The following is a 25,513-nucleotide window of genomic DNA, read 5'->3' as shown; positions in this document are numbered from 1 at the left end:
ACTGTAGCATAGGCTCTGTAAGGCCATAGCGTAGATACCGCCTACATCCAGGGAAGGGATTTTCCCGTTGATGGAGGTAATTCACCTCCCTAGATGTGGCAGTAACTAGCTTTATGGACCAATTCTTCTGTTGCCCTGAGCCACGTCCACACTGGGGGCTAGGTCGGCTTAAGGACAGCGCTGGGAGGGCGGTGAATTGTTCACACCCGCAGCGCGGGGCAGGCTTAGGGAGCGGCGCGGCTCCCCCCCCAGGGCTGGCTGCCCGCCAGCAAAGGATCCCGGGGCGGAGCGCGGGGCGGGGCGGCGGCGGGAGAAGGAAGGAGCCGGGCGCCGGAGCGCAGCGGGGCCGGGGCGCGGGTTTATTGGCCGGCGCAGACACGCGTGGCCCGGGCAGGGCTGAGACACGCAGCGGCCCCGGGCAGCCGGCGCCCGGCTCACATGATGAGCGGCGCGGCGGGGGCCGGGCCGAGACTCGGCGCTGGGAGCCCGGCAGAACTTTCTTCCCGCAGCCGCCGCCGCCTCCCGGCCGGCCTGGCCCTGGGAGCCGCTTCGCTCCGCAGCCCGCTGGCGGCTCTTGCTTTGCCGCCCGCTGCTCCCCTCCCTCTGCTCTCAGTTCTTCCTCCGCTGCCTCCCCCCGGGCCGGGCCCCCTTCCCCTGGGCTCTCCCTCCAGCCTGTCAGTCCCTTTCTGCTGACCTCGCCTGGCTTCCCTCCCCCAGATCCTGCCCCCCCAAACACACGTCCCCTTCCCCCTTCTCTCCCCACCCACCCACTCCACCATGCTGATGGGGACCATGCCCCCAACGGAGGTGTACCCCTCTGAGCGGGTCATCGTGCTGCTCTCCTGTGTCCTCTCCTTCCTGGGCTCCAGCCTCCTGGTCTTCACCCATGCCCTTTGGCCCGAGCTGCGGACCCGTCCCCGGCAGCTCCTGCTCTACCTGTCCCTGGCCGACCTCCTTTCGGCCGCATCCTACTTCTACGGGGTGCTGCAGGACTTCGACTCGACCTCGTGGGACTGCGTGCTGCAGGGCGCCCTGTCCACCTTCTCCAACACCAGCTCCTTCTTCTGGACCATGGCCATTGCCTTCTACCTGTACATCACCATTGTGAGGGGCGCGCCAACGGGCACTGGCCTGCTCTGGTTCTTCCACGGCATGAGGTGGGTGAGTTCTGGCCGCTCAGCTGGTGTTACTCTCATCCACGGCTCCCGCTTCAGCCAAGAAGTGCCGCTGAGAGCCGGTAGATGGGAGTCCCACTGGTCTTGGTTGGTTGGTAGGGATGGCTGTTGTGTGTTGGAACTTCCCCACTGCTGCCAGGGATTGGTGGGGAGCTGATGGGGATGCAACGTGGCCTCTCCTGAGGCTACTTTGCCCTTCTTTAGCCCCTTTCAAGCCAGGGCGTTGTGGTCATTAACAAATTAAGTGCCTCAATGCCCTTGGGAGGTAGTTCTCATTAAACCCAGGTGCGGAAACTGCGGCATGGCGAGATGAAGTGACTTGCTCACGGTCACACAGTGGATCTCTGGCAGAGACAAGGAAAGAACCCAGGAATCCTGGCTCATAGTTCTGACTGTCTCTCCGAGAGTGTCCCACTAGAATATCACACATACCCAAAGCATGGAGGCTGTATTTAGTGCCTCTGCTCCAGTGACAAAGTCCCTCATTTAGAGGGTGTTTACTTAGTTCCTTGGCCTCCGCTCCCCCATCTCTATACTCCCCCTGCACCAGTAATTCAGTAACTAGGGAGAATAGTATCAGGGGGTAGCCGTGTTAGTCTGTATCCACAAAAACAACAAGGAGCCCGGTGGCACCTTAAAGACTAACAGATTTATTTGGGCATAAGCTTTTGTGGGTAAAAAAACACTTCTTCAGATGCATGGAGTGAAAATTACAGATCCAGGCATTAAAATAAGGTGCCACCGGACTCCTTGTTGTTTCTGTAGTGAGAATGCGGTTTGAAAGTGAGGAGGTGGCTAGAAAAGCAGTCTGAAGGCTGGTTTGGCATAGCTGAAGGAAAGCAAGACAAAATAGCTCACAGTTTAACTTGCGCCTGCATGTTTACTATTTAGCTAGCTGATTTTCCACATCATGTTTAATAAAAGCCTTCATTATGCAATCCCAGCTTGTGTAATCATGTGCCACCTCCAAGCTCAGCCTGACAGTGATTCTTTAGTGCTCTGGGCTGCCAGGTTGTTATAATCAATTACATGGGAAAGGATATCGTCTTAAAAAACCCTCCAAGGCAACTCAAATAGTGGATTTTGGGGTCTTTTTCAAATGCTTCAATCATCTCGTATGTACAAACAGCACTATTTTGGAGATGATTGAATTACACTGTTGTGCCGATCTAAAAGATAGGCCAGAGAAAACATCAAGCAAGTCTAAGTGTTAAGTAGAGAAGAAAATTGGATTCTTACACTCAGTTGATAATTAAAAGAGCTAGGGCAGCGTTAGCTGAGTAGAAGTCAGAGAGCTTGCAACAGCAGCTTGATAGCTCAGGGAGTACAGTGTGTGACTTACATGGTCTTTGCTATCGTATGTTACAGGGCTGTGGGGTTCTTTCATTTTTGTCTTCAAATAACTAGAAGGTGGTGGGGTGGGGCTATGGAAATTATAGAGAGGGGGGCTGCTAGCGAGAAGGGTAGGCCTGGTGGTTAGGGAACAGGAATGGGAGCCAAGATCCATGAGGCCAAACTCTACACCGACTTGCACCCCATCAAACTTGATAAGAATGAATGAGTCTCTGCGGAATCTGGTCCGTTTGTTCTTTTCCTTTCTCTATCAGTGATTTGTAGGACCATGGTCTGTGCCTCAGTTTCTCCATCTGTGTAATACTTCCCAGCTTAACAAGGGTGCAGGGGAGGGGAATTGTAAGGATGGATTGATTGTTTGTGCAGCCTGCTAAGAATTCAAGACATCCCTTGCCACCACTAGGTACTGGGAGAGAGGATTCAGAAGCTGAACTCTCTCTCCCCCCAGCATGAACCTTGCTGGGTTTTATTTTCACACTCCATATAGTCAAAATCGATCACCATGTTCTCTCTGTCCTAATAAGCGTCAGCAAGATGTCTGGGTATCATTCAGCTCAAACTTTGGTGTGTTCAAAGGACAAGGCAGGTCATTGACATCCAAGTCCCATTATTGGATTCTGCGTCATAATCAGTTGCAAGCATACAAAATGGGAAATGACTGTCTAGGAAGGAGAACTGCGGAAAGGGATCTGGGGGTCACAGTGGCTCACAAGCTAAATATGAGTCAACAATGTAATGCTGTTGCAAAAAAAGTGAACGTCATTCTGGGATGTATTAGCAGGAGTATTGTAAACAGGACACGGGAAGTCCTCCTTCTGCTCTACTTCGCACTGATTAGGCCTCAACTGGAGTATTGTGTCCAGTTCTGGGCACCACATTTCAGGAAGGAGGTGGATAAATTGGAGAAAGTCCAGAGAAAAACAACAAAAATGATTAAAGGTCTAGAAAACATGACCTATGAGGGAAGATTGAAACAGTCTGAAGAGAAGACTGAGAGGGACCATGATAACAGTTTTCAAGTACATCAAGGGTTGTTACAAGGAGGAGGGAGAAAAATTGTTGTTCTTAACCTCTGAGGATAGGACAAAAAGCAATGGGCTTAAATTGCAGCAAGGGCGGTTTAGGTTGGACATTAGGAAAAACGTAGGGTGACCAGACAGCAAATGTGAAAAATCGGGACGGGGGTGTGGGGTAATAGGAGCCTATATAAAAAAAAGACCCAAAAATAGGAACTGTCCCTATAAAATTGGGACATCGGGTCACCCTAAAAAAACTTCCTAACTGTCAGGGTGGTTAAGCACTGGAATAAATTGCCTAAGGAGGTTGTGGAATCTCTGTCATTGGGGATTTTTAAGAGCAGGTTGGACAAACACCTGTCTGGGATGGTCTAGATAATACTTAGTCCTGCCTTGAGTGCAGGGGACTGGACTATGGCCTCTCGAGGGTCCCTTCCAGTTCTGTGATTCTATGATTCCTAGATGACTCTGCCGACCCACTGCCAGGCAGAGTCTATGAAATATTTTTACCAACCTTAAAAATTTGCAAGAAGTCCGAGAGAGAACCAGTGCAGCAGCTGCACCAGTGGGGACTTGTTCCCTGCCCCACCTATCAGCATCATAATACCCTGGTCTCCTCTTTCCCCTCCCTCCTTTGTTTTCTTTATTGCGGTTTGAGAACTTGGCCATAAAAGTGCAACTTGGGAAGGTTGCTGTCTGGCTGGTTATTTTTCAAGGCTCCAAAGTCCTGTTGCCCAGGCTGAATTGTCTTTTGTATAATCCCTTATCCAACAGGACAGGTCGAATCTGGAATATCCACAAATGTCATTAACAGATTCTGGGGCATGTGGTGATAAGTAAATTAAACGGAGGGACAGAGGGGGCTGTATAAAGAGAAGATGTTCTGGTTAGTGGTTAAAGATTAAGATAAAATCATTAGCATCCTTGACACACGAAAAGGGGTTAATGGTAGATTAGATAAGAGTTTAGGATTCATTGTGATAACCCACCAACAGATCTTGCAGTGAGCCACACCTGTGCATATTCCCATTAATTTAAAAAAGAACAGGAGAACTAACACGGCTGCTTCTCTGAAACCATTAATTTCAGTGAGATTCCATATGAGCATAGGTGGTTGTAGAGCAGGAGTGGGCAAACTTTTTGGCCCAAGGACCACATCGGGGTTGCAAAACGGTATGGAAGGGTAGGGCACTTGGAGCTAGGGTTAGGGTTCCAATGGGTAGGGCACTTGGAGCTAGGGTTAGCGATCCAATGGGTAGGGCTTCCCGCCCTAGGGTTAGGGTTCTTGTGGGTAGGGCACATGGAGCTAGGGTTTGGGTTCCTATGAGTAGGGCACTTGGAGCTAGGGTTAGGGTTCCTAGGAGTTGGGCTCTTGGAGCTAGGGTTACAGTTCCTATAGGTAGGGCTTGCCGCCCTAGGGTTAGGGTTCCTAAGGGTAGGGCAATTGGAGCTAGGGTTAGGGTTTCTATGAGTGTGTCACTGGGAGCTAGGGTTAGGTTTCCTATAGGTAAGGCACCCCGCTCTAGGGTTAGGGTTCCTATGGGTAGGGCTTCCCTCCCTAGGGTTAGGGTTTCTAGGGATGGGTAAGGAAGGCTGTGCCCCCCCCCAACAGCCTGCTCCCTATCCGCCCCCTCCTACTTCTCGCCTCCTGACTGCCGTCCTCAGAACTCCCGACCCATCCAATCCTCACCCTGCTCCTTGTCCCCTAACCACCCCCTCCCAGGATCCCCTGCCCGTAACTGCCCCCTGGGACCCAACCCCATCCAATCCCCTGCTCCCTGTCCCCTGACCGCCCCCTCCTGGGACACCCTGCCCCTAACCGCCCCCCAGGACCATGCCCCCTATCCAACTCCCCGCCCCGTCCCCTGACCGCCCCCTCCCAAGACCCCCTGCCCCTAACCACCCTCCTGGGAATCCATCCCCACCAGCCCCTTTTGCAAGGCGGCTGTGCGAACATGGGCAGAGGACTCCGGAGGAGCTCCGGCAGCTGCGCAGCTGGAGAGAAGCAGCGGTTTCCCCTTCAAAGCACCGCTTCTCTCCAGCCGGCTGCATGGCTGCCCGCACTCCCGCTACGCACACCACCTGCCTGCTCCCCTGCCCCCACAGTGCAGCCCCTCCTCCCGCCAGGGGGGGTGGGCCAGTGCTGAGCTGCCCGAGTGCCCGGCCCTGGGTCCCCCTATTGTTGGGGGGGCCTGTGCCAGGGCACCCTGTGTTCACTTGTAAATCTGCCCCTGAGCCACGCCGCCAGGCTGCTGGCACAGCGAGCTGAGTCTGCAGGGGAGGGGGCACAGCAGGGGAGGGGCCCGGCCTGGCTGGGAGCTCAGGGACCGGGCAGGATGGCCCCACGGGCTGGATGTGGCCCGCAGGCCATACTTTGCCCACCTCTGCTGTTGAGCGTGCATGGCAGCAGTGGGGCTGATCATAGTTAAATTCCCCGTAAAAGGAGTTGATATTTTTAAAAAGACAAACGTTATCCTGTGGTTGCCTGTGTCTTACGGTGGAAAAAGGAGTTGCATTTCTCATTTTGACATTGTTTAATCAATCAGAGACTTGTTGGTTTTTTTAACTGACATGCCCCTGTGATGGCTGAATGTGTGCTGGCTGGTTTACCCTGGATTTTTCCTCTTGAGGAAGTAGGATTGTTGCTTTAGATGAAACCTGCCAGACTGGTTTCTTGGTTATTGACTGAGTAGTAACACATGCTCCATTTTAAGAGCCAATCTGGGGAGCTCCATCCTACGCTTTCAGTTTTGTTGTGCTGGGCCTCAAGATGATGGAGTTAATTCTGAGTCTGTTTAAACATTTGCAATGTGTGTTAACGTCCCAGTATCCCGGCCACAAAATTCTAAGTTAGTTAATTATGTTCTGGTTCTCTGGATAGCCTGTAGAATCTCAACTGGACACGGTTTTCTTTGCTTCCTATCCTAAATTGTGTAGTATGGTTGTGTGCTATTAAACAGCTGCTGCTGCCTACCCAGAAGGGGCTGCATTTCATGGGGGAGCTAAGCAGGTAGAGAGAGAGCATGTGTGTATGTCTATGCATCATACATGTCTGCAGCGCACTTCAGGATCCTTTCAAATCCAGGGCTGTGTAAATGTAAACTACTATTGTATTACCCATCGGAGGTTTCAGTGAAATGGCCCTTAAACTTATTGCGCAAGTACTGATGATAAATTGTTTTCATGAAGGTGAGATTGTCCATAAACTCTTTAGTGCTGCTGATAACATGTCAGAAGCTGTCGCTCACCAAAGGCGCTTATGGGTCAGGTCAAGTCCAGTGCAGACACGTGAACGGTAGTGCTGGAGCGTGTAAATCCGTCATCACATATCCGTGAAGGGTGCTCTTCCTGGTGACAGAAGGCAATGATGCTCTGAGGACACTCAAACCAGATACACTCCTAAATCTAGAGTAACGAGACCAGGAGACCTCCTAGTTATCCCCAGCTATTGCTAGCTACCAAGGCTGGTGGGAATAGAAAGTTTATCGAGTGGCCCGTGAAGATAGAGGAATTTAGAATAGACATTTTTTTTTCTTCCCATAGCATTTTACCAACGACATACATGCAGTCCAACTGAAATGCAGCCACCTCTGAGGTCGGGGGCAGCAGCCTGCCAGCGACTGCACACAGCATGTTGTATAGGTAGAGGTGAGGGCCAAAGATACCAGGGCAAATGACTGATTTTATTAAAAAGTGCTGTGTAGTCTTCAGTGTCCATGGAGAGCAGAGAGAACCTTGACTTTTAAGGTCTCCTGAAGAGACCCATGCACCAAACTCAAAGTATGGGCCTCCCTGACTTACATAACCTAAAACCGTGTATGTGTATACACAGACTCTCGAACGTCAACAGGGTCTGGCAGCCCTGTTGGGTGATTGCCTGGGATGCTGTGAAACGAAAGCTGGCCATGAGCTGCAAGATTTGGGTGCAGATCCTGCCAGTCCCAAAGTTCAAGGGCGTGAGGATGCAACCCCTAAGTTTAGGGGAAAGGTTTCACTCTGGGTTCTGGTTAAGGTGCATCTCTGGATAAAACCCTAGACAGCTCATGGCTCATATTTCCAGAAGCCCAGCCTCCTTTTTTGAGGATGCAAATTTCTGCTAAAAAAAAAAAAAAGCACTTGCGGTTTTGTGGAAGCACTTGCATGGGTCGCTGCCTGACTTGCACAGACAGCATACTGCAAATCCTCCCCTGGCTTGTAGAAATATAAACTGCTGCATGAAATATGTCAAAAGGTGAACAATTAAACAGCCTGACCCCAGCCACTTTTTGGGGGTGGGGGCGGGGAGGAGGAGAGTGTGAGGAAACTGAAATGGAAAGCCGAGATGGGAGCTTCTTGTACCCCAAACTCATCATCCATAAGGTGTGGCAGGAGCCCTGAAGCACTAAGCAGCACCCTAGTGTGTATTAATATTAGCAGTTATCTAATAATAACAGTGCTTAGCTCATTGCCTTGATAGCTAGTAATAGCCGGGGACTGTTCTCCTGGGCTAATTACTCTAGGTCTAACTGTATCTGCTTTGTGGGTCGTCAGAGCATCACCTTCTGTTATCAGGTAGAGTACCATTCATGGCTGCATACGTGTCCGAGTATTTACATGCTAAGGCAATACCAATCAGGTGTTTGCACTTCACATGACCAGATGTGTAACAGCCTTTTGTGAGTCCCAATAAAACAGCACAACTTGCAACAATGCTTTCCATCAGTACATCTCAAAGCACTTTACTGAGGAGGTCAGTATCATTGTCTCCATTTTACAGATGGGGACACTGAGGCACAGAGGGGAAGTGACTTGCCCAGAGTCTCTCAGCAGGCCAGTGGCAGAGCTGAAAATAGAACCAAGGTCCCCTGGGTTCTAGTCTATTGATCTAACCACTAGGCAATACTGCCAAGTTCTTTACAAATAAATGAATCCTCTCAGCCCCTGTGAGGTAGGGAAGTCCAGCTATCCCCATTTTATGGAGGGGGAAACTAAGGAATATAGAAATTAAATACCTTATTTTCAGAAGTGCCAGGCACCCCATCTTTGGGTGCTCAGCCCTTCTGAAGACTGAGGCCTAAGAGTCTGTTTTCCCAAGGGGCAGAGGAGGAGGAGAGAGGGAGTAACCCAAACCAGGAATAAAATTCAGTAATTCCTGGCTCCTCATGTCCTCTGCTCCCTTTGTTACTGTGCTGTTGCTATGCATCTTGGGTGTGTCCTGTGGCCAACAGCAAAATATCTTCCAATGTATGTGCCAAGGAGTGCCCCCATAGCCTAGGAATAAACCATTCCAGAATGCGTGCCTCTATGAGCTGCATGGGGTTGGGAGCTAATCCTGGCATGGACGGGCATGGCTGTAGCAGCCCCTAAAAACGGGGTCTGGAACAATTTGTATAGGGGGGAGCGGGGGTTTGAGAACTGTAAAACTGGTAGATGATGAAAACCCCTTCAAGGCACGGAGTGCCCCCGCACCTCCAGCACCTATGACTACAAGGTCCAATTCAGAACATTGCTTAGTGCCCCAAACCGTAATTTTCCAGGCTTAGGAACTGCCAGTGCTGCCCAGTTTTCTGCTTTCACACCAGTAGGCACTTGTCTTGCTCTGACCTCCGTCGTTCATTTACTGTTGAATAGCCGGGAAGCTCAATAGAGTGGAAAAATAGCAAACCTCATTTGCAGTCAGATCTGTGGTCGTTATTAGTTGTGAATAACAATTAGGAATTTTATTTTTTATTTTTCCTGTTTACAAATCAGTCCTGATATCTGTAGAAATATTTGCTGACTGCTTTGAATAAACAACTCTTCAGCCTCTGGGGGTGATTTGTGAACTGTTCTCTCTCCGTATTCATGGAGTATGATTGGCCATCTCCGTCACATGGCCATGGTATGAATTTTTTGCTTCCTGACTGGATGAGTAAATATTATAAAATTGGAGGATGATAAAATCGCACACAACACATGCTCTGGCAATAATTTTCAGGCAAGTGATCATTCATGCCAAGATGTATGAAACTTCTGGGATTCAACAGATATTTTCACAAATACTCAGCAGTTGTCTGAACACTTCTGAAAAGCCAATGCATTGGGGGACTCCGTCATGAGCAATAGCATGTGAAACCTCTTTCTGCAGAAGTATTTTCAAAGGGCTGGATTGGGCCAGTTCTATTAATGCTTACAGCTGCCTGAATCTCTTTCTGAAACATCTGAAGTCTGGTTATTTGCTTCTGCTGTTTGCATTGTTCTGCCCCAGTGGATGGCGACCTTGGCGTGGTGAAGCGGCTTGAGTGTTCCCATGACGCTGAGAGCGGTTCCCTCAGGGGTCTCGCACTCCTGCCAGGGTCACCCAAGGCAGCAAAGTCGAAGGTGAGGTTCCAGATGAACAGCGATCTCCTCTCCTTCCCCTACCACCCCCCCAAGTCCTCAACATCAGAACAGGCGGATGAAGAGACCATTTCTCTCAACGGCTGTGAAGGAGGCTGAAGGTTGCAGTAGAATTAAGGTCTCCAATCATGTTGGTTTCCTTGCCATTGGATTATGATCCTCCTCCTGCCAAGCACCATGTGGACACTTGTGTGCAATAGTGTCTCCATGTTCAAAGAAATCACGTACCGGCACCTTCCGTCTAGATCTGCCCCTGTCCTTGGGAAATGTCTGCCCCAACTGTGACAAGATCTGCGGATCCACCAGCAATAAATGGCTGTCATTTTATGGAAGACCATCATCCTTGAACTCAGAGGGATCGCCAACTGTGGGAAGTTCTCATTTTGATGTTTATGGGAGATCATGAGCTGAGCCCAAAGCCCAGCTCCAAGCACATCATACCGTGACTGGTTGATGATAAACCTGGAGGGCGAAAGTGTGGGTGGTTTTGTGGTTAAGGCCCCGGGCTTGAGACTGAGGAGATCTGGATTCAGTTTTCAGCTCTGCCACAGACCCCCTGTAACCTTAGGCAAATCACTTAATCTCCCCGTGCTTCAGTTTCCCATCTGTAAAATGGGCATAGCAACACATGGGGGGTAGTGAAGATAAATTCATTAATATTTGTCAAGCGCTCGGCTACTACTGTGATAAGCACCATAGAAAACTGTATATGTTGCGGGCACTGTTTGCGTTCTCGGTATTAATTACTTGTGGTAGTTATCCCTCCTACCCCCTACCCCCAACCCGCCTACAGCTGTATACTAGACTTGGGGAAAATGTAGAGTGGCTGGTTAGGAAGAACAAGGGATCTGGAATTGCTTTCAAGAGCACTGTCCTCCCATGTATCCTTTACTGAGTGTTGCTGCTCAGGATCAGCTGCGAGGAGGATTAAGAACCTAGAAAGATGAATAAGGAAATAGGACATTTGCCTTGTTTTCTTGGCCCCCAGAGGGGTGTTTAGTCTGGGCTTTTGTCACTGTTGGGCTACTTTTTTCACCTCTTGAGGATCGTGCCTATTGCTTCCTCCACAGGCCTTGCAGGGTGGAATAATATGGAAGGGGCCGATTTTGTTTCCAAGTAAATATGGGCTGGCATTGTCGCAATGGAGAGATGCACGGCTAGTTGGATCAGGGGCTAGGCTTGTCCTCTGCACTGTAAGATACTGGGTGGGAGTTGGGGTCAGGGGGGAACGTTTTATGCTTGAGTCTGTGAATTCTTGTGGTTCTCACTTATGGATTCTTGTGGGCTGCCCAAGCTGTCTCATGACTTCATTTCCCTTCTGGTTTTGGCTGCAGTTATCTACGAGAGATGGTCCTGAAACACAACACTGGCTCTGAACACCATGAAACTTTGGCAGGTTTCTCTCTGGGTCCGAACTATGTACATCAGGCTCATCTCTGCTCTCTCATAAATTCTTGTATTTGCCACCAATGCTTTTCCCTAAAAAGACACTTCTACGTTCTGCTCCGTCCAAAAACAACTCTCCCCCCACTTCCCAAAGTAGCTTCCATGTGTCCAGTTTTCCAAAGAAGTAGGATGTTTAATGCCTTTATTTAACCAATCAGCACTTCTATTTAAATGCCAATTAGACGTCTGAATGCAAGATTTAGATTTTGTTTTGGTAGCATCTTATACTGGTGGAAATGATTGCACAGGATTCAAGGCAACATGATTAGACCTACTGTTTGCTTAAATCCTTGAAACTGTGGAGAGGGTTCTTATGCCATGTGCATCTCCATAGTACCTTCCTGTAGGTCAGTAAGCAACATGTCTAGAATCTGTCACCTGTGGCTTTTCTTTCTATCATCCTCTCCTCAGCGGGGGAGTTGTGGTATCCTGCCAGCTGAGAGAACCTGGGAGAAAGGAGTATCTGTCCAAGCCCCTTAGCTGGAGCCTGATCCTATACTTGTCATGTAGGCAAAACTCCTGTTTCCACTTGTGCATACGGAACTTGAGATCAGGGACCCTGAAAGATGGTTTCACTGCATGGACTGTCAGGCACAGATGAGTCTACATTATGATGGCTTTGATAGTGACTGATCCTGCCTTTGAACAGGACTGTATTCTGTTCAGATATAAAACAGTTCACAATAGGGCTTTTGTGATGCATGGGCTTCTTGCTGGATCACTTATTCCTGCAGAGCTTTCTTAGCTCCTCTCCAGTCTCACACATCCCGCCACAAGAATGGTTGATGAGAAAGCTCAATGGTTTAGCTACATTTTGTGAGAAGAGAGGGGTGAACCTAACTAGTCAGCGGTAGGAAGGAGTGTGTCCCTCCCCTGTTGTGTCAAGGTACTGTGCTCTCTTAAAGTTGCATGAAAGTTTCCTAAATACTACAGTGCTGCGGGCCTAATAAATGCAGGAGAGAAATCAGTAGAACTGATCCACCATCCCATATAGTTCCCTTTGGAGGATTTAGTTGTCTCTCTCTCTCTCTCTCTCTCTCTCTTCCTACTCTTATTTTTTCCCCAGTGTTTGGATTTTCCTTCCTTCAGATCAAGGATCTGCTGCGCTTTAGACTAAGGCTACGTCTACACTACCCGCCGTATCGGCGGGTAGCGATCGATTTTTCAGGGATCGATATATCGCGTCTCATCTAGACGCGATATATCGATCCCCGAACGCGCTTATATCGATTCCGGAACTCCACCACCGCGAACGGCGGTGGCGGCGTCGATATGGAGAGCCCCGGAGATCGATCCCGCGCCGTGAGGACGGGTAAGTTATCGATATAAGATACTTCGACTTCAGCTACGTTATTCACGTAGCTGAAGTTGCGTATCTTATATCGATTTTTCCCCTTAGTGTAGACCAGCCCTGAGTGAACGGGGTGAATCATAGGTCACCTCAGTGATTGTCTCTAATGAGGAGGAAGTGTCAGGATGTTATCATTGCTGCATCCGTACTCTCTGGAACTGAGCAAGCCATGTTATCCTGTTTTTTAAAAAAACCCTCTGCTTCAGTCTGATGTGGGGGGAAATAAGGAAGTGGAAGAGGAAGCAGGGGGATGAAATGTCATTGTGTCTCTTTCACGTGACTTCCAGGGTAGAAAGATTCCGGCTCCAAGGATAGATTAATTGGGACGTCTCCAGCTGTTGTGCAGGTCCTGAGATGGAATTAACCTGGGAAGGATGTTGGCGTGCACTGTGCCTTGCTGCACCATGGGGTTCCCAGGCGTGCTGATGGGATTTCCCTGCTGTCTGGGTGCTGGAGTCACCAGCTGATTATCCCAGGACACTTCAGTGTCCTCAGCGCTGAGGGTTTGCTTCCTGTCTGTGACCTGTTCCTCTGCTCCTCACTGCGTGGTGATGGTGAACTGAACTATGTCCTCTTCCCCCTCCCATTCTCTCTTCTCAGCTGGGGAGTCCCCCTTGCCATCACCGTGGCTGCTGTCGCTCTGAAGAAGATTGGCTATGATGCGTCAAACGTCTCTGTGGGCTGGTGCTGGGTCAACCTGGAAGCGGCAGATCAGGTCCTGTGGATGCTGTTGACAGGGAAATTGTGGGAGCTGCTGGCGTATGTGATCCTACCAGTCCTTTACATCCTCATCAAGAAGCACATCAATAGAGCGGTTGGTACCCTGGTTGCTTTTGCTTTCAATAAGGGTGACTTATGATGGTATTTTCATATCACTAAGGCTCTCGGGGCATACTATCAGCTACGTAGATTGGAACGGCTTCGCCCATCCCTGAAATGCAGCCACCTCTGGGGAGCAACAGTGCCCAGCACCCCTACCCAGTGACTTAGCATGAGATGAACATGGCACCCAATTAAAAACTGTGAAGGGGAAGGGACGCGGACAGGTAGAATGTAAATATTGGAGTAGGACACTGGGGGCGGAAATCCAGACCTGGTGTAATTGAAGGCAACTTTAGTGGCGTTGATCCACCTACAGCTGCTCGGGAGAGTGGAGGTGTCAAACATCCTTAGCCTGGCAAAAAGTGCTGTGGGATCTTGAGTGGCTGCTCTGTGCTAGGCGCTGGATACACACACCTAATAAAAAATTCAGCTCCTATCCCAGAGATCTTTCAATCTATACAGCAAATAACAATGAAACCCCTGGCGAGCATAAGAATTCGGAGAGCCAGGTTAGCACTTGAACAATGTGGAAATATAAACCTAAACTATGCCACAGTGGCAGGACCCAGGGACCTCCAGAGGACAGATGGCTATTGTTTCCCCCTAAATTATGGATTTTAAAAAAGCCAACTCTAAAAATGTCGTCTTTCCCTGGCCGCCAGTGCAGTCACATCTGCTTGCCAGGGTGATAATTAGAGAGAGCAGACAGCTAAGGGATTGGTTAGGCTAGACATCCAGAAGTTGGGCTGTTTCTCCCACCCGCCTCTAATCAGGAAACCTGGCTTGCCATCTCCCAAAGGATGGCCGGCTTTCCTGCCATGAGACCGGGCATCACCTGGTCACCTCTGTATTGGAAACACTGGGGAATATCCTCAGTGCCTGGACATCTGGGAAGAGGAGTCCGAGAAGGTTCATGGCTGCCTATCACCTGTCGCCCATCTCTGAACTAGACAGGACTCTGTGTTCTGTCGAAGATGCCGGCATGACTGTCTGGAAACCCAATCTGCCCCCTTTCCCCACCCGTCTGCTCTGTGCCAGAGACTTTCAGGCACTGTCCTCTCCCTCACGTGCCCTGGGCTCTGATTCCTCAGCAGGAAGGGAGCTGAACGCAAGCGGTTGTCAAAGCCGATTCTTGTAACTGGTTTCCGAGGGCCGGAGGCAGCAGCACGTTGGGCCGTCTGGACTGCAGCTTTTCTCCTTTCTGAGCCTTCCCCTGTAGCTTGGAGCTCTCCTGAGCCTGGTAGCCCTAGGGCTGCAGCCTCACAGCTCTCCTCCAGCCTAGGGTGGGGGGATGGGGGGAGTCTGCCATTTCCAAGGAACAACAATAAATAACCTTCCCTCCCTGCTGCGGCAGCTTGTTTAACCAGTGCTGGCTTTGGAGCCAGCGTGGGCTTGCTACACGTGCTTTCTCGTGATCGTCAGAGCAGCTGTGTTAGGAGAGGAATGCAGAATGCTGGCAGGTTGTATTCTTTCCAAGAGAGTCTTGTACCCCTATAGAAATGGCTGGGGCTTTACTGATGGCCCTTGGAGGGGGTCTAACTCCCAGCTGCCCTGTGAGGTGTGTGTGTGTGTGTGTGATTGCACCGAGCTCTTCTGGGGCAATGGTCTTTTGCTGGCAGGGCTGCAGGAGGAATGTGGGTTGGGGGAAGGGAAGGGTATAAGATTTTATACGCTCTGCAACACATGTGAGAGGGAGGAGGAGTTTTCAGCGGGACACCCGTGCTGGGTTTTGAGAGGTGTCAGTTCAGAGGCTCTCTGCTCATTTCGCCAGCTGAGAATCTGGCCCTTACTCTCTTGATTTCCCCCTCTGTAAAATGGGGATAATCCTTCCCTGCCTCACACACGTAGGCACTTGGTTATTACAATGGTGTGGTTATGTAAGGCTCTGAATAGACCATTAGTACTTTGGAGACCACAGAGGTAATCATAATTAATACTTTGCCCTTTGTACTTGTTTTTTATCTGTGGATCTTGGTTTTATAAAAGCAGGCTGAGATTACTCCTGTTTCACAGGCACGTACAGATTAAACGATTTGCCAAAGGCCATGCAGCCACTCGGTGGCAGAGCCAGGCATGGAACCTAGGTTTCTCAACAACCAGGGAATCTATTTTGTAGAGCATTACTGATGTTTACGTTGCTATAGCTGTGATTGTTCTTAGTTATTTAGCAACCTAGGTGTATGTGGTGCTCACGTAGAATACTGAAGAAGTCGAGGTGTCCCATTCTGCCCTCCTTTACATCTGGGTGGCCCTCTTGGTTTCGCCCAGGGTTGCTTATGTTAACAGGCAGAATTTGGCCCAAAATCTGTGTTCCAAAGAACAGATAGGTAGCTGGGCTGGAGTCCAACCTGGGCAGGGTTAATTGGCTTTGGCAAGAAGCCACCAGCCTGAGCATTTGCAATAACCTAGTGTTGGAACTTCAGAATCTTTCATTTTTTCTTTCCTTGAAGCATGCGGCACTCTCTGAATATCGCCCCATACTAGCCAGGGCTCCTGCCTTTCAGCCCAGGACTTCCATAGCAGATAAGAAATTGATCCTCATCCCTCTCATCTTCATCTTCCTCCGCATCTGGAGCACTGTCCGATTCATCCTGACCCTCTGCAGCTCCCCTGCCGTGCAAAATCCAGTCCTGGTGGTCCTGCACGTAAGTACCGTTCACTGCACTCACCTGACAGGTCCATATGGAAGATTGGGGGGGGTAACAAGTGACGGGCTTGCACACGTCTGACACGCGCGGTTCTTGGTCCCTGCCCTTTTCGGGACTAGATGTAACCATGCAGGGACTCGGAAAACAGCCTGCGTGATTTTTGCGTGCATGCCGCCGGCTCCAGGCACCAGCCCAGTGAGCAGCTGCTTGGGGCAGCCAAGGGGAAGGGCGGCACGTCTGGGTCTTTGGCAGGAATTTGGCAGCGGGTCCCTCGCTACCTCTCGGAGCGAAGGACCAGCCGCTGAATTGCTGCTGAAGACTGAAGCGGGGCGGTAAAGCTGCAGATCCCAATCACACCCTTTTTTGCTGCTTGGGGCGGCAAAAACCCTGGAGCTGGCCCTGGCCACCAGCAAAGACTTCATGCTCGCCCAAGATCATAGAATCAATTAAATGTAGGGCTGGGATGGGACCTTGAGAAGTCATTAAGTTCAGCCCCCTGCTCTTTGGCAGGAGCAAACAAACCTAGACCATCCCTGGCAAGTTTGTGGTCCAACCTGTCTTTAAAAACCTTCAACAATGGGGATGCTGCAAGCTCCCTTGTTAAGCTTAGAATAGGCTTCCTACTCTTACAGTTCGAATGTTTTTCCTAATATCTAACCTAAATTTCCCTGGCTACTGGTTAAGCTCGTTACTACTTCTCCTACCTTCAGTGGGCACTGAGAACAATTTCTCACAGTCTTCTTTATAGCCGCCTTTAACGTATTCAAACACTGTTATCATATCCCTCCTCTGTCCCCTTTTCTCAGCACGAATCCTTTCCAGTTTTTTTAACCTTTCCTAATGGGTCAGGTTTTCTAAACCTTTGTTGCTCTCCTCTGGAAGCTCTCCAATTTGTACAGATCTTTCTCAGAGTGTGGGGCCCAGAATTAGACGCACTACTCTAATTGAGGCTTTTCTCCTGTTCTCACTGAATGCTGTGCACAAGCCATATAATTTTCTATGAGCACGAGAGTGTACAAAGAAAGAGTTACTGTATGATTCTCCCAATGCTTTTTACAAAGGCACCTGGACTGGGGGACAGATGTCCATTTCTTTCTCTGAAATAGACCAGGCTATGACTCATTATCCTAAACCAGCATTTCCTAAAGTGGGAGTGTGATCCTTCTGGGAGAGCTAGGCAGGGGGCACAGATGCACCTTTGCTTTCCTTTTTAAAAAACCTCCTTCAAAATGTGACCCAGATGTAACAAATGCAGCAGATGTCTGCCTGTGTTTGAAGAGAGCCTGAAACAGTAGCTCAGCGATGTGGGCTGCCCCATTCTGTTCAGATGGCCAGGATGATGTACTTGAAATCTCAAAATGGTTAACTATTCCACTGCTCATCAAAGCAGGGAAGAAAGGTGAGGAAGGGTCATGTTCTGACGATGTACCCAGGCTATTCCAGTGTTTCTCAAAGTGAGGGCAATGTCCCCATGGATGGGCGGGGCTTGGAAAATGAATGCATTAAGACTGGTAGCTTTCGAGCAAGACAGCAGAGTTGCAGAGAATGGGCATGATGGATTTTCCGGAAAGGTGGGGAGCTCAGCTCCCACAACTTCGGGCAGTGCTGCCCTGAACAATATTTTCTTCCTCTCATGTAACATTCAAGACTTGCATGATTCTGGGAAACGTATCTCAACATTGCTATGGATCAGCAAAGCCTTTTTTTTTTTTTTATTGCTGTGGTAGAGCAGCTTCTTGGTAGATATTTTTGCTGATCTATTTATAATTCACGAAGAGCCCACTCCTGATTGGCGCTAATGCCTGGGGAGACCTATTGTGAATGGCCCAGCTCTGTGAACTGAGGGAGGAAAACCAACAGTGATTAAAAATCAAATGCTGCTGCATCAAAAAATACCCGGCCCAGGAGCAGCAGTTTCAGCAGCATCTAGTGGCCAGAGGGGCAAACTGCAGCCAAAAAGTTTTTCCCCCGTCCCCCAGCTGCTAAAGACGCAGAGGGAGATCCATATCGTAGGCTAGGAACTCGGTGAATGTCTCTCCCGGAATGGGACTGTTGGTTCCAACGCAATAGAGCTGAACTTCTCCTCCTGGGTGCCAGTGTCTAGCATTCGAGGGGCTGGCTGGAGGCGCTCGCACCTCTCTGGCCACATCTCAAACAGAAAGAGGATCGGAGATATTGCCTGTGGGGGCTGCTACTCTGCTTCAGGGAGTTCCAAAGCCAGGCTATTTTGGGCTTGGTTTACAGTTTTTGTTGTTGTTGTTCGAGCCGACCCTCCATTAATACACCAATTATGGCACGTTCTGTAAAGCAAGAGTCTTGTGACATAGACGGGCCTTAGTTTTCCTGTCCTCGGACTCTTTTTATTCCCCCCCCACACACACGTTTTTTTCTCTCTCCATCTCTTGATTCATCTTTCATGTCTGGGTGTCTCTGACCAGCTCTCGCTCTTGTTTACTTTACTGTCTCAACTGTGTTTCTCTTTTCTCTCCCTGCCTCTGCTCTTTCCTGGGTCTCTCCTCCCCGGTGTCTTTTTCTCTCCCTCTGTTTTCTTCCTCTTCCCCACCATTTCTCCATCCCCCTATGCCCTGGCCTCTCTTAGGTTGGGGCCAGAGCACAGGCTGTCTTTGCCCTCCTGTGACTGTGGGGATGTTCCCTTCTAAACGCAGGTGAGTTGTCCGCCTTTCCTGACTGCTCAGGGGTTTGCTTTTCTTTCTGGTGCAGGGATGATGTCCCAGACCCTTGTCCTCTCAAGGCTGAAACCCGCTGTTCTGCCGTTCAGTGACTGTCTTGGCCTAGTTCAGCATCTGATTGCTTCTGGGATGGGGGAGAGACCCCTCCTGGAACTGCTTGGAGCTAATTTTCTCTTCCTACCCTTGCAGGGTATTGGGAACACGTTTCAGGGAGGTGCCAACTGCATCATGTTTGTCCTCTGCACCCGTGTGATCCGGACCCGGCTGCTCTCATCCCTGTGCTGTGGTCGCTACGGAGGCCTGCATCAGCCTTCGCAGAGCCTAGAGGGGGGTTACCAGCGCACCAAACCCCGCAAGAACACGGAGGCTGAACAGATGAATGCTGAATTTGCAAGCACCTGAGCTTTGAATCTCCGCGTCTGAGTGTGAGATTCCATCATTCTTGGTAAAGGTTTAACAGTGAGTCCTGACTGTGCGCAGCCTAGGGTGACCAGACAGCAAATGTGAAAAATGGGGACAGAGGTGAGGGGTAATAGGAGCCTATATAAGGAAAAGACCCCAAAATCGGGACATCTGGTCACCCTAGCGCAGCCTCGTTCCTGTAGTCGGGGTAATTGCCATGGGCAGCATGGAGGCAGAGGAGGAAAACAAGAGCGAGCTTTATTAAGAGAGATGAATTCAGCCACTAGAGCGAGAGAAGAGAATTCCACTGCAGCTGGTTCTGCAGCACTCCTGCAGGATAACTGTCCCTCTCTGGGTGTTCTACAAGCATCAGTGAATTGATTCACACACGGCCTCTGTCAGACAGGGAAGTGTGGAAAATGGGGAAACAAGGCACAGAGGCAGTCGGTGGTGCCCATATATCAATTGACAACGCATGCAGCCGAGTGTAAATAGGGATCTGTGGGTACTGCCACTGCCTGCCTATCCGTGGTACATATATGGCCCCCGTTTCCGTAGTAACTGAGTACCTTACACACTTCATTGTATTTATCCACACAGTATCCTTGTGAGGTTTGGGAAGTAGGACAGTGCTATTAGCAGTGGGAGCTTAGGCACAGAGAGGCTAAGTGACTTGCCCAAGGTCACTCAAGACTATGTAGCAGAGTACGGACTTGAGCCCTGGTCTCCTGGATCATAAATTACTGTCCTAATCCCTGGACCATCCTCTCTCATCCTGCCTGGCTATGTTAAGAGTCTTGTTTCCATTTTGAGGTGTAGCCCGGCAGGAACGTATTACAGAGCTGGGAGGGTGCTGAGATGTTACCCATCTGAGAGCTGTGTGGGTAGGAGTCCGAATATCACACAGTGTTGGATGGGGCAGATTCTGACACAGCCGTCTGATTTTGATATGGAGCTGCAGCCCATGAAGACAACAGGTCCCACGGTGCCATGTTTAATCTGCTCAGATCCAGGTGGTTGACGGTGCACTGTAGTCTCTGCAAAAGCAGCTGCAAGCCTTGCAGAGTTCCCTGCCCTGTACTGGCCCTTCAGGCTACATTCCCACCACCATTGGTACAGAGGGGGGAACTGGAAAAAGGCAGCAGTCTTTCTGGAGTCACTATGAGCAGCTGGGTGTGCACAGAGCTTGGTAAAAACTGGGTGTTACGCACAAGGGAGAGACACGACATGTCTTTGGGTGAGCTCCTGCCACCCATTTTTTTCCTCCTTATTCGCTCCTGATACAAATGCAAGGCTTGAAAAACCACAGCAGGCTTTTGCTTCCTAACCACACTTGTTTTTTTTAAAAAACTATTTGCATAAGCAGCTTTTGCAGAAAATTAGCGACACATGAGCTGTCTGGGGTGGGGGTGGGGGTGGCAGAGGGCAGCAGCCCAACTCCCATTGCTCCATGCACACAGCTGTTCAGAGGCAGCTCTCATGAGTGTAACTAATATTAGTCCTGAGCACATGGTGGTCAAATGATCTAGCGAACACCCAAGGTCTAATCCTGGCCGGGATGATGAATTAGGGTGTGGCTTTGCGTAAAGTCTTTAAACGAAGTGCCTGTGGGAGATTGGCGAGGGTATTATTCTATATCCCAGTAACGCCTCAACTTCCCACTTGGGGGTGAGATGCTGTTGTGCAACGTACTGCATAGACCTATAGGAAGGCAAAGGCCGTGCTCCAAAGAGTTTAGTCTTTCTTGCTACCTCGCCAGGGTGTTGAGAGGCTGACTCAGTTAATATTAGTAAAGCATGTGGAAGGTGCGTTCACATAAGTGTTATGAGCAGATGACTTTTAGATAGGGTTACCACCTTTGAAATGCACAAAAACCAGCACCCCCCAAGGCAAGCCCACCCCAACCCCAAGTCAACTTTGCAACCCCCGCCCCGTCAACATCTACTTATAGTATCTAGAGAGAGAACGCATATAGGTAACATCACCCGTGTTCTCACGTGACTCAAACCTTCTCCCACGCCCGCGCAGTGCACTTGCGTGGTGGTGGGCAGACAGCTGCTGTATTTTCAACACTTCTCATCTGTTGTTGCTAAACTGCAGAAGTGGGAACGCTGCGACAGCTTCAGCTGGGCACAGAAACTTTGAACGTTCGGTATCCCAGGGGAGTGTGGTGGTGGCGATGATGATGATGATGCAAATGTTTAGACCCATGTAAAAAGAAAATGCGGCAGATTACATTATTTTTCTGGCAACTGGCAAATCCATAAAAAAACTGGCCCAGCCAGGTGGTAATTCTGCTCTTAATGTACGTATGCACAGCCCCTGGGAGGTATGGCTGCAGCATGTACGGACTTACCTGCAATAGCTTTGATCTAGCTAGCTGGAATAACAAGAGTGGCATGGGCCAGGTGCCAGAGTACATACCCAGGGTCCCAGGCAGGGTGACGCTCAAGCAGCTAGCTCTGGATGCCATGACTTCACTGCTAGTGTTATTCGAGCTGACTAGATCCAAGCAGGAGCGCCGCCAGCTTTTTTGGTGCCATAGGTGGCAGACGGTCCCGCCCCCGAAATACCGACGACGACTGTGGCGGCCACCGCCCCCCAAATGTTAGTGCCCTAGGCAACCGCCGGCCCTGGATCCAAGCTAGCTCAGGTAAGTCTGCACCTGCTGCAGTCACATCTCTGATTGCAGCGTAGGCAGATCCTTAGCGCTCTGGCCTCCAAAGAGAAGTGTGTATTACCTTGATAACAAGCAAGTAACCAGCCCAGCACTTAAACCTCACGTTGCTAACGGTGAGCACTGCATGTGACTTGATTAATGGCAGCTGCAGTTTCCTTTCTTATAGAGGGGGAGAGACTAGGCATAAAACTGAAATTAAAACCTTGCTTCATTTGAATCTTTTGAAGCTGCTTACAGAAGAGGAAATAAGAATTCTGATAGTCACTAAAATATTTTTTTAAATGCAGCAAAACCACCTTCTCTCTCAATTCCTCTTTCCATATAACTCCAAAGAAGGATTGAAAAAAACTGGGTTTGGTTAGTCTGGAGAAGAGAAGGCGGCAGGGGGGCGAGACATAAGTCTTCATGTACATAAAATGTTGTTTATTCGTAGATTCAAGGACTGGAAGGGACCTCTCAAGAGGTCATTGCCTGCCCTCATGGCAGGACCAAATACTGTCTAGACCATCCCTGATAGACATTTATCTAACGTACTCTTAAATGTCTCCAGAGATGGAGATTCCACAACCTCCCTAGGCAAGGGAGGAGGGTGATAAATTGTTCTCCTTAAGCAGTGAGGACAGAACAGGAAGCAATGAGCTTAAGTTGCAGCAAGGGAAATTTAGTTGAGACCTTAGGAGAAACTTCCTATCTGTCAGGGTAGTTAAGCACTGGAACAAATTACTTAGGGAGGCTGTGGAATCTCTGGCATGGGAAGTTGAACAAACTTGTGTCAGGGGTGGTCCACATAATACAAAGTCTTGCCTCAGTGCAGGGGACAGGGCTGGATGACCTATCAGGTCCCTTCCAGTTCTGAGAGAAACAGGCTGTTTTCCTGCTCTGGCTAGCTAACGTGACAGGCACCATGTTGGCTCATGCACCCGGGATTGCACTAGGAACCTCTAGAGCTAAAAGCAGGTGCTCGTACAGCTTGAGCTAAAGAGTCAAGGCTCTGCAGTTAGTGGCTGTAACAACATATGTCCTCTGTGGATTAGCACAGGGGACCTGTAACACAGCCCAGTGGGTTGCACTAAGACGGGTGGCTTGAGAAGGAGACAGAATTTATCAATGTACATTGCCAAAGAGCCACAGTAATACACTAGCAGCGCCCCCCCCATCAGCTCCGCCTCACCCCGCTCTCAGCAAGCACCAGCAGCCCTGCCAATCAGCACCTCCTCCTCCCTCCCCACATCTCCTGATCAGCTGTTTCGTGGCATGCAGGATGCTCCGGGTGGGAGGGGGAGGAGCGAGGGCAGGGCAGGCTCAGGGGATGAGGTGGGAAGGGGTGGAGCGGGGGCAGGGCCTGTGGCAGAGCCAGGGGATGAGCTGTGAGCACCCCCCCGGCACATTGGAAAGTTGGTGCCTGTAGCTCCAGCCCCAGAGTCGGGGCCTCTACAAGGAGCCGCATATTAACTTCTGAGAAGCCGCATGTGGCTCCAGAGCCGCATGTGGCTCCAGAGCCACAGGTTGGCCACCCCTGCACTAAGACATCTGCAGCTCAGTGGAAGCTGTAGTCAGGGTCAGTCTAAATGACAGTGACAAGCCCTGGCTGCTGTCTACACTCGTGCTCCCCCCCAGGAAGATGCACCAATGGGAAATTTATTATACCATAAAACACTAGTGTAGGCAAGGCCAGGGCAATGGAGACAAACCCATAGGAAGTCAGTGGAGGTGGAGTTTTAGTTCCCTTCCCTGCAGCTGAGTGCTGCCTAAAAATAAGCAGTGGGCTCGTTGTGTGATAGGAAGCGGAAGTGCAGAAAAATTGGTGTGCAGAAAATCTGGCAGCTTCTGGCCCTTGCTGCTGCGTGCCAGTGACCGCGGTGGGATGTCAGGGGGATGTGGTGGGACGTTGCTGATGACAACGCCCCTTGCAGGTCATGCTGCCTGGGTAAAGAGAGAGTTTGGTCGCGGCCCTTGCAGGCCGGCCTAGCTGTGGTAGTGAGCTACGAGGGGACCCATGGAAAGAAGGGATTGGTCCATGCTGGAGCACATGCGGCACCAGCTCCAAAGTAAAATTCAGCGTGCTGGCCTATCCAATAATGGCAAGTCCATGATGGAAAATACCGCCGCTGCTGCAGGACTTCGCTCTGTGCACAGCAGCCCCTGTGCTTCTGGTCCACAGGAGGCTTGGTACAATGAGAGGCACAAGGATGGGCTTAGGAAGACAGCAAGTTCCTAGATCTTAACCTGTTTGCTTTTTGTTTTGAACAGGTAACGGAAGTAACACCAAGTGCCTATAGAGGGAGATAGAGGCCTGAGGAAAACGAACTCCCACTTGAACAATTAACGTGCAGGCAGCGACTGACAACGTCTTTATGGAAATCTCCCTACATGGAATTCAGATGCCAGCTGCCTTAGCTCTTCTTTCAAGATTTCCAGGAATGTGCTACCGAGTCACACCCCGACTTCCAGTCTCATCCCCATGCCCCTCCCGCAGAAGTTTACAAATTGTTCCTGGGTTCTGATTTTCTGTTTTACTAAGTGGATTTCTTACCGTGCGGCTGGGATGGGGGGAAAATCCCCAACGTTCTGAAGACTCCAGGAGTGTCTGCGTGGAAGCGCCTCGGATGTGTGAGAGATTTATCGTCTGTTTCATGAGGCCTTCAAGGGGGCTCCTGCTCTTCTATGCTTCAGATGGTGGATGGGGGACAATAACTTGGCAAAGTTTTCTTTGTTCTCCTTGGGGTGGGGATGTGTCTTGGATGTTTTGCGCCTTTTCCAGGGCCACAGCAGCTCGTCTTCCCTCTGGATTTGGGATGTGAATGAACTTGAATGGACGCTTGATGAAATCATGGCTCTGTGGACAGTTTGGTACTGAGGGTAGGTAAGTGGGTGAGCTTATCAACCCAGCCATCCAGCGAGAACAGCCCCTGAAGGGGACAGCATGGCCATATGGACACATTTTGCTGCACAAATGCTAAATCCAGGTTTTCCTTCTTCCAAGGCCCAGTCTGTTTTTATTAATGCTCCCCTTCTCCCACCATGGTTTTTTAAAATCACAGCTTGGGCTTTAGGAAATGCCATCCCTTTTAGAACACATCCCGTTTACAGATCCTCAACTTTCCTTTCCTGTTGCACTTCCGAAAACCCTTTATCTTTTTAACCAAGTCCTCACCGGATTCCTGTCTCTGTGTATGAACTGTGGTCTTCTTCCAGTGCAATTTTTTTTTTAAATGGAGATGTTGTTATTCAGTGTGTGAATACGGCACAGATTGGTTTGCCATTACCTCTCCAGGCTGGGTGGGGGGAGGAGAGAAATTGTGTGACAATGTTTTTACAAGTTCCCAGTGTGTCTGTAATTTTAACAAATGATTGTCTGAGGCATGTACAGGGTGACTAAGCACAAATCATCCATGCCAATTGTAGATGTTGTTCTTCCTGATTTGTTTTTACTCGGATATTGAGCTCTCACCAGCATGGGGTGGAACCTGCTGAGCTGTTTGTGTGTGTGTGTGTAGGGTGGGGGGTTGGTTGGTTGATGTCACTTGGAATGTCCACCTCCTTCTTGGTATAAAATTAAAGGACTGTGTGAAA

At 49.9% G+C, this 25,513-nt stretch overlaps 1 protein-coding gene across 3 annotated transcripts; it reads left to right on the top strand.

The window, feature by feature from the left end:
• GPR157 (G protein-coupled receptor 157) lies at window positions 1-25,513 on the top strand. 3 transcript variants are annotated; one of them, XM_044996354.1, is made up of 5 exons: window positions 1-1,157; window positions 13,299-13,512; window positions 15,971-16,165; window positions 19,048-19,283; window positions 24,191-25,513. In XM_044996354.1, exons 1-4 carry the CDS (start codon window positions 778-780, stop codon window positions 19,258-19,260), a joined length of 1,002 nt encoding a protein of 333 aa, XP_044852289.1. In that variant the 5' UTR covers window positions 1-777; the 3' UTR covers window positions 19,261-19,283; window positions 24,191-25,513. The 3 variants fall into 3 exon arrangements, 2 of the variants coding, with proteins under 2 accessions (XP_044852289.1, XP_044852288.1); XR_006574741.1 differs by having other exon boundaries at window positions 19,048-19,317; XM_044996353.1 differs by having other exon boundaries at window positions 3-1,157; window positions 19,048-19,303.

This window comes from Mauremys mutica, chromosome 21 (genome assembly GCF_020497125.1).
Source record: "Mauremys mutica isolate MM-2020 ecotype Southern chromosome 21, ASM2049712v1, whole genome shotgun sequence".
Taxonomy (NCBI): Eukaryota; Metazoa; Chordata; order Testudines; family Geoemydidae; genus Mauremys; species Mauremys mutica.
Note: the sequence above shows the minus strand (reverse complement) of the source record. Positions and strands in the feature narration are given on the sequence as shown.